The 9,318-nt window shown below is 47.1% G+C and overlaps 1 protein-coding gene across 1 annotated transcript; it reads right to left on the reverse strand.

Annotated features, from left to right (window-relative positions):
* Positions 1–2,655: 2,655 nt before the first annotated feature.
* LOC306898510 (gamma-crystallin M1) lies at positions 2,656–3,955 on the reverse strand. Its single transcript, XM_079464036.1, has 3 exons — positions 3,897–3,955; positions 3,539–3,790; positions 2,656–3,396 (listed from the first exon to the last, which is right to left on the reverse strand). The coding sequence occupies exons 1-3, from the start codon at positions 3,903–3,905 to the stop codon at positions 3,121–3,123; spliced, it is 537 nt and encodes a 178-aa protein (XP_079320162.1). The 5' UTR covers positions 3,906–3,955; the 3' UTR covers positions 2,656–3,120.
* Between the last annotated feature and the right edge of the window lie 5,363 nt (positions 3,956–9,318).

The raw sequence follows: 9,318 nt of genomic DNA on the forward strand, positions 1-9,318 counted from the left end.
TTCAGAGGCTCCTGGGCACATGGCGTCCTCGACAGGGGTAATCCCTATCGGGTTGATGCACATGCGGCCGCTTCAGCACTGGCTACAGAGTCGGGTTCCCTGGATGGCGTGGCACGCCGGCACCAGGCGGATTACGGTAACGCCTCAGTGTCTTTGCACTCTCTGACTCTGGTCAGACTTGACCTTTCTCCGAGCGGGGGTGCCGGACAGCACGACTGCCATGGCGTACATCAATCACCAGGGCAGCATATGTTCACGGCAGTTGTCGCAACTCATCCGACGCCTCCTCCTCTGGAGTCAGCAGATGACCAAGTCCCTGCGGGCCACGTTTCTCCCGGGCTACCTGAACCAGACAGCCGATGCGCTCTCTCGTCAGGGCACTCCCCGCGCAGAGTGGCGGCTCCATCCCCGCGCAGTCCAGCTCATATGGGAGCGGTTCGGCCAAGCACGAGGAGACCCTAAGGGGCTTGTCAGTAGCTGTCCGGGAGACTGTTCTGCAGGCTAGAGCCCCTGCCACTAGGCGATTGTACGCTTATAAGTGGCGCCTCTTCTCGTCCTGGTGTTCTCCCTGGGAGGAGAACCCGCGGAGTTGCCCGATCGGGTCGGTACTGGCCTTTTTACAGCAGAGACTTGAGAGTAATCTCTCCCCTTCCACGCTGAGAGTGTATGTTGCTGCCATTGCCGCGTATCTCGAAGTCTCTCGGTCAGCACGACTTGGTCACCAGGTTCCTCAAGGGCGCGAGAAGGGTGAATCCACCTCGACCGCGCTCTGTACCCTCTTGGGACCTTAACATGGTCCTACAGGGCCGTGGTACGGCCCCGTTTGAGCCCCTCGGAGTTGCTAGTCTTCCTCATCTGTCGATGAAAGCTGCACTCCTGACGGCGCTCGCCTCCATCGAGAGGGTGGGGGACCTACAGGCATTCTCTGTGTCCCAAGGGTGCCTAGAGTTCGGGCCCGGCGATTCTTACGTTGTCTTGAGACCCCGTCCCGGTTACGTGCCCAAGGTTCCCACCACTCCCTTCCGGGACCAGGTGGTGAACCTGCAGGCGCTCCCCTCAGGGGAGGAAGACCCAACCCCTAATGTGTTGTGTCCAGTACGCGCACTGCGCCTCTATCTGGACCGCACACGGAGCCTAAGAAGCTCCGAGCAGCTCTTTGTCTGTTACGGAGGACAGCACCCAGGGAGGGCTGTCTCCAAACAGAGATTGGCGCACTGGATTGTGGATGCCATCACGGTGGCATACCAGTCCCAAGATCGCCCGTGCCCGCTTGCAGTGAGGGCCCACTCCACTCGGAGTGTGGCCTCCTCGTGGGCACTGGCACAGGGCACTTCCTGGCAGACATCTGTAGTGCTGCGGGTTGGGCTACGTCCAGTACCTTCGCAAGATTTTACAATCTCCGTGTGGAACCAGTTAACGCCCCCGGCGTGTAGGATGGACTCCTGGTTTGGACGTACGCCTGCGAAAGCGCCTTCTCCCTTCACCAGGTGAGACTAGTGCGCTATTTTAGCCTCTCTACTTTCCCCTCTCGTGGCGAAGTATAGGCATTCCATCCATCACTAAGCATTTGCACTTGGTAACAGACTGAGCGGAGCCGTCTGTTAGAACCAGGTCCGGTATAGGTAGAGTCATCCCTGCTCAGGCAGACCCCTGTACTAGGACTAGTGCCCCATACGTAGTGACTCCCCTCTGGGTTGTCCCGTGTGTTGAATTCCTCACTCATGATTGGTCTCACCCGATTGGTGAATCTGTGAACTCCCCACCGGTGGTAATCCCACCTGGATTTGTCCCCCTACTCGGGCTGACACCTTTTTTGCGCATGTTGTTCTCCCCGCCGGTGAGACCATGTTAGTGTCTCCACATGTAAACTCCCCTCCGGGTAGGATGTGGCCTCCGTAACACACTCTTCTAAGAGGAGAGCAGTGTTTCCCCAGTGTTCAGCTCCGGACAGCTCCTCGCTACTAGAGGCGTACGCCACTGTTCGTGAGGCCGTCAGTACAGGCTTCTCAGTATGACCAATACTATGTGACTGGAAGATTACGTCTCGCGGTAGCCCCCTTGTGACTCGCTAGCCTAATCAGGGTCGCTCCGCTAGAGGTCGTGATATCGGTGCAAGCGATGTGGCGTTTAAGATAGATCCCCAGTCAGTCTCTCACAACGTAGAGAGACCGACTGAAGGGGAACGTCTCGGTTACGTCTGTAACCTCCGTTCCCTGATGTAGGGAACGAGACGTTGTGACTTCATGCCACAACGCTGCACCGAATCACTGCAGTGAACGGGAGTGCCCTCTCATGTTCCTCAGTACAAAGGGTAAGTGAATGACCGCCGCCATCTTCCTTTATACCCGTATGTACGGGGCGGAGACTGGCGTGCGCGTGCCATTCGCCAAGCCATTGGGGTTTTATAATTAATTATCTTGGAGAAGGTAGGTTCTCAAGATCAAACCCCAGTCAGTCTCTCACAACGTCCATCAGGGAACGGAGGTTACAGACGTAACCGAGACGTTTTTTTCTGTACGGATAAAGACTTGTTAGTGTTTAATGATCATTTATCTTTATTTATAGTTTTTTTTCTGTAAGGATAACGACTTGTTAGTGTTTAATGATCATTTATCTTTATTTATAGTTTTTTTCTGTAAGGATAAAGACTTTTTAGTGTTTAATGATCATTTATCTTTATTTATAGTTTTTTTCTGTAAGGATAAATTTAATGATAATTTATCTTTGAAAAAACTGTTGACAGTAAATAACATAAGTATAAATCTACAGTAAGTAACTGTCAAACTACTACCAGTAATACTGTAATTTCTACAGAAATTCTTTACAGTGCTGGCTTAAAGTGTACCTCATAAAGCATTTTCAAAACTGAAAATGATCTTCCCAGGGTAAAGTAATAAACCCCTTGGTGGATTTTTTGACAGCTTAGCTGCCCATCTACATGTATTCTCTCTTTGTAATACATGTAGGTTTAGTCCATCCTCCAGAAAAGTAAACAAGTAAAAGAAAGGTAAGATAAGTTTGATATTGCCCCTTGGAAAGTCAACCAGTCATCCAATTAAACAGTAGACAACTCAGTTTAGCTCAGAAAATATCACTTTTTTATTTTTATATTCTAGAGGTTTAGCACATGTCGGAAATACGCCTCATGCTCATGAATCTCATGTTGCTGTATCCCATATCCCTGAAGCTCCTGTACTCTCCAGGCCTGAAGTAAATCATTCTGCCTCTGTATTGGGGCTGCTCATACATGAGCCAGTGACCCTCCATCACGTGACAGGACTGGCAGTCGGACATACGGAAACGGTCCATGATGTTGTCACAGTCATCCATCAGCTCGTGCATCTGGCCTCCGAAATTATCCCTCTCATAGATCCTCAGTCTGAAAGATCCTCTGTACTGTAAAAGAAAGAATGTCTTCATTATTTTTCTCAGAAATAAAAATGATAATAAACACGAATAATTGTGAGATCTGTGTTCTCCATTGTATATGCAGTAAGCTGTAATAAAATATTCAGAGTAGCAAAGGGGAGTCTCATACTGGAGGAATCATGCGACAGGATCTAAAATTGTCGAACATCATGCCCATGCTCATCAGGCGTTGGATATCATGGTACTCTCCCCTCCTCAGGAAGAACTGGTTGCCCATGAAGCCACTGCGTTCATAAATCATGAAGCAACCGCTTTCCACCCTGATGGAACCAATGCGACTCAGGTTTGAAGAGATATCGGAGCAGTCGGCCATGCACTCATAGTTGCGGCCCTGGAAGTTCCTTTCCTCATAGAAGATGATCTGTTGAAGGGAGGAAAATTATAGTGGTATAAAATGTACTGATTGATTTTTTTATATGAAAAACATATTGGCAATTTAAATGCTTTTTATTTCAGAGTACGATTACCTTGCCCATGGTGGAAGTGTGGTTTTTCTCAGTGCTTCAGTTCACTGTACAATCTGTACTTTGATGGCCTTCGGTGGTGGTTTTTATACTAAAACCAGGGGCCCTCATTTCGTTGTTATTCAAATGCCTAAAGCTGATGAACATGCAGTATGACTTCTGGTGAACTGATACTGAAACAATCGTTTTCATCCATATATCTCTGGCAGCTTTTCATGCATTGTCTTTTACAGTATAGACAGAGCTTTAGTCAAATCCAGATCGAATGTTCTGTGAGTATTCAGCAACCATAAAAATACCTAATATGAACAATGAAAATAAAGAAAGACAGGTTTTTATTAGGTATATTAGGTATATTAGTAATACTTAATGTATATACAAATGCTACATAATACAAACAAATTACATTTGACTATATGTTTATTTATTATTTTGTTGAAAAATCTATATTCTTTCTGATGCAGTCTTCGAAGCAAGACATTTCTCCACAAACAAATGTTTTAAAATGACAGGAAAGAGTGTGACCAAAAATTCATTAAATTAATTACTTCATTGTCAACTGTCAATATGATCAAATATTATTAAAACATATGTGCAAAGACAACATCATTATTAACAAATAAAGCTTCTACGAATCAACATTTAAATTTTTGATTTAGAATATTAAGACTATTCAGCTTCAACAAAAGCACGTGTGCACACATTGCAAAGAAAACATAGATTCACAGGTCTGTGATGCCCTTTGATGTCCGGGGCTGCATGCGCGCCACAAAGGGCAGATCAGTGTGTGCCTTCCTGTGCACCCAGAGGTGCGGTTTACCCGCTGAACCCAGCTCATGATCATGACCAGGGATTGCAACTGTTTCCTACGAACAAGGAATTAACAGTAGGCACGGGTCACAAGCCTGCGTCGATTAAGTCCCTGCCCTTTGTACACACCAGCCATCGCTACTACCGATCGGAAAGAGAAAGTGACTTGTGTGGCATGCTCCTTCTCCCGCTCTCCATGGTTGATGCGTGGGTGTACTGCATGCTTTTCCGGGGCAATTGTCCAATAAGGGACTAAGAAAAGTTGTTACGTAACGCTTTTTCATGTTTGAAAAAAACTTTCCAAAACCTGTACGAACACTGGTGGAGTGTATCGAGGACAGAAATACTACGTAATACGTCCCAGGCGCGGAGCTGACAGCTGGACCGCCCAATCAGAAATAAAAATAAAATACTACTCTTTATAAATAAACATGGATACTACTTTATGTGGTGTATTTTCTCTATAACATGTTATGTTAAAAACAGTAACATTATAAGTGAGCCTGATAACTATTTAAAATGTAAGTGTGTTGGTGATGTGTTTTCATTGGTCAATGCAACATCAACGTAGCACGCACTATTGCAATCTGGGGTGAACAACCAACTGTCAGGGATTTTTAGGGGAAGAACCCAAGCGCAGGCAGCAGTGCATAAATGGAGTATTTAATAATAAAATAAAGCCCACGATGGGGTAAAGATGTAACCAAACTAAATATAAACAAGAACAAAAGACTTCCCACAATAGGGCAAAAACGAGAACACAGGATACACGGCAAGGCAAGGCAACAAGATCACACGACATGAAAGTAATACAAAACAATTCAGCACAGGACAGCAAACACAGAGGCAATATATAAGGAGACTAACAAGGATAATTAATACAAGGCAGGTGTGGGCACTGAAACACTAAAGGGAAGCTAATGAGAGAACGAGAGGGGCGGGGCCAAAGACGAGACGCACACAAAAGACATGGTACTGTCAAGATCCTGCCCGAAGACTAGAAAAAACCTGACACTTCGTGGCAGAACCCTGACAGTACCCCTCCGCTTAAAAGGACGCCCCCTGGCGTCCTTCAAGGGAACATCACTGACCAGACATGACAGACTGGGAAACAGACAAAAAACAGCAGAACATTGTAAAAATTAATAAAGGCAAACAGGCAATGGTAATAAACGGGTTAGGATGACACAATAAAATAACAAACAGGGTAGGGGGGGTGGGGGGACAACAATGTTCTGGGGGAAAGGAGTCCGCGGGCCAGAGGGAGAAAATGTCTTTGCCCGAGAGGACATAGGGCGAGAGCGGGCAGCCTGAGGTGGCCTGCCCGTGGGGACCTTGAACAGGTTAGAGTCCGGGGGGAAATGTCCTGTGCTCCCGGGGCAAGAGAAAGAGTTCCATGAGGCCCCGGGACCCGACCAAGGACGCCCGGACGCAGACCGGGACTCGGCCGGCAGCACTGGGCTGTCGGCCGGCTGAATCGGCGCTTGGACGGCCGGCTGAATCGGCGCTTGGAAGGCCGGCTGAATCGGCGCTTGGACGGCCGGCTGAATCGGCGCTTGGACGGCCGGCTGAATCGGCGCTTGGACGGCCGGCTGAATCGGCGCTTGGACGGCCGGCTGAATCGGCGCTTGGACGGCCGGCTGAATCGGCGCTTGGACGGCCGGCTGAATCGGCGCTTGGACGGCCGGCTGAATCGGCGCTTGGACGGCCGGCTGAATCGGCGCTTGGACGGCCGGCTGAATGGGCGCTTGGACGGCCGGCTGAATCGGCGCTTGGACGGCCGGCTGAATCGGCGCTTGGACGGCCGGCTGAATCGCGGCTTGGACGGCCGGCTGAATCGGCGCTTGGACGGCCGGCTGAATCGCGGCTTGGACGGCCGGCACCTCGACTGCCGACTGGATCGCGGGCACCTCTGCCGACTGGAAAGGACTGGATGCGCCGGCCTGAGTGGATACCGGCTGCTGGATGGGACACCGCGACCCCCTCCTCGGCTTCTTTCTCTTCGACCGGCCGAGGGGACGAATTGCCGGCTGCAGAGGCGATGCTGGACCCAGTTACCTCCGTTCCGGAGGAGTCGGACGGGGAGTCCCACGACTTTCTCCGTCCGCGTCTGCCCCGGAGGCTAGCTGGTGGTGGATTGCTCCCTAGGGTGACCACACCCAGGGCACAGTGCTCCGGGACGGACACCAGACCGGAACGAGAGACTGGACGGCAACTGGGAGAGAAGCCTTTCCCTAGCTCCTCTCGACGCTGCAGCCGCTCCACCAGGTGCGAGAACGGCTGATAGACCATTTCCTCCCGCTCCGGAAAGGGTGGAGGATCGTCCATCCCGGCCACCAGGTATGCCCGGACCAGCACGTCAGGAACGGACGCCTTCCATAGGGCATAGTCCAGCAAGGGGCGCTGGCACTGGGCGGGGAATGGACCTCCTCCAGCATGAGACTGAGAGGCGATTGCTTCCCACCACTCGGGATCGGAAGTGCATTGCCACCGCGAAGTGGTTGCACCGTCCATGGCTGCCTGCTGGGTTCGGTTCTGGCTGAATTGTTCTGTCAGGGATTTTTAGGGGAAGAACCCAAGCGCAGGCAGCAGTGCATAAATGGAGTATTTAATAATAAAATAAAGCCCACGATGGGGTAAAGATGTAACCAAACTAAATATAAACAAGAACAAAAGACTTCCCACAATAGGGCAAAAACGAGAACACAGGATACACGGCAAGGCAAGGCAACAAGATCACACGACATGAAAGTAATACAAAACAATTCAGCACAGAACAGCAAACACAGAGGCAATATATAAGGAGACTAACAAGGATAATTAATACAAGGCAGGTGTGGGCACTGAAACACTAAAGGGAAGCTAATGAGAGAACGAGAGGGGCGGGGCCAAAGACGAGACGCACACAAAAGACATGGTACTGTCAAGATCCTGCCCGAAGACTAGAAAAAACCTGACACTTCGTGGCAGAACCCTGACACCAACGGCTAACGTTCACTAGAAGTGTACATTGTATCTTGTTTTTTCTTTAGTGTGGCCAAACAAGTTACTCTCACTCCTTTTTTAAAAACACCTCATATTGAGATTAATAATTATTTGTATGGTTCTAATGAGAAAAATATTCCCGAGCAGCTTTCAGCTATGATCACTTTGAGAACTTTTCCTGCACGCACCCTGAACTAGACGGAAAACGTATTTTGAATAACACCACGTTATAACCTAAATATGTTTTGAGCGCTTTCCTCTCAATAACATAATCACACAACAATAATAACAGCAGGGTAAAAAGAAATCAAAGAAAGAAAGGGTCTGGTCTGATCACAGTGATGTTGTTTGATATGTTTGTCTGCTAAATTACTAAATGTAAATGTACATATGTTTATACCAGCTATGTAATTCAGCACTATAAGTCATGTCACGTTTATTTTTTTAAACAATATAGCATATTGCTTTTAAGCCACAAAAAAACTGTCAAATAGCCTATCATAACTTTCTATAAGCCTACTGTATAATTGAGACAGAATGCAGAAAGACATAGGCCGTGGAAACATAGGTCCTATAGTGGGTTCATTTGTACTTCACCCAACGTTCTTGGTTTGCTTCTTATTTATTAAATCAAGGCAATTGTTTGATTAAACATTGATTAAAATTAAGATGCAATTTATACAAAAGTCTTTCTACTAAACAAACCTATAAAGTGGTCATAATCATGTCTGGCATGTCATATTGCGCCTCTTATAGAAGACAGAATGTTTAACATTGCAATGAAGTCAGAATGCATGACACAGCGTTGCATCACCCATATTCAAATGTTGCACATAGAGAACATTTTGTTTCCTGTTATCTACAAGCGCTTTATAAGCTTTATTGCTCATGGATGGGGTCATTCAGTTCACATTTTACATGCATCAACCATAACTGTACAATAGCTGTTATCGGCATTAAACAATAGGGGTACCATTATGGACCCCAAAAGATACAGTAAAATATTCTATAATTACCTTAAGGGTTAAACCCTAACAAGCACAAAACATAGAATATTATACTGAATCTTTTGGGGTCCATAATGGTACCCCCTATTGTTAAATACCTCCTATTGTTGAATCCCCCTCACAGTAAAATGTCTAATTTCCGTAATAATAGAGGTCGACCTCCTTTAGAGGTTGACGATAGGTCTTTAGGGTACAGTTATTTTCCTTTTGCCTTATTAGGCACAAAAAGGAGCCCTTAAGCGTATACCCACACCCCCGGGGATGGTAAAAGGTGCAGTTTTGTGCTTTTTTTCTGACGGTGTGAGGATATTTTCAACACACTCTAATAGCATCTCCTTAATATTTTGTGAGGTGCATAGCTATTAGCATGAATTCTCATTTGTACATTTTAGTATAGGATCTGCTTTCACCGATTCGGGATGGGATTAGGTGTGGTACATTCCTATACATTTTATCATTTAATCATTCGCCTAGTAAAATTTTCATGTGAGACCAGGCAGGTATTTTAACAGGTAATAGTCTTCTGAGATACAATATGTGTTTATAGATGTTTCAAAATATTACAATATTATTTATACAGCTCTGATCATTTTCTGTAATAATTATGCAGGCATTTTTTGCAG

This window comes from Barbatula barbatula (genome assembly GCF_947034865.1).
Source record: "Barbatula barbatula genome assembly, chromosome: 9".
Taxonomy (NCBI): Eukaryota; Metazoa; Chordata; class Actinopteri; order Cypriniformes; family Nemacheilidae; genus Barbatula; species Barbatula barbatula.

What these genes read in the sequence shown, in the direction of transcription:
- LOC306898510 (XM_079464036.1), bottom strand. An exon ending in CCTGTCGCATGATTCCTCCA is followed by an intron (nt 3,397 to 3,538) that starts GTATGAGACTCC and finishes TTTCTTTTACAG; the next exon opens with TACAGAGGATCTTTCAGACT.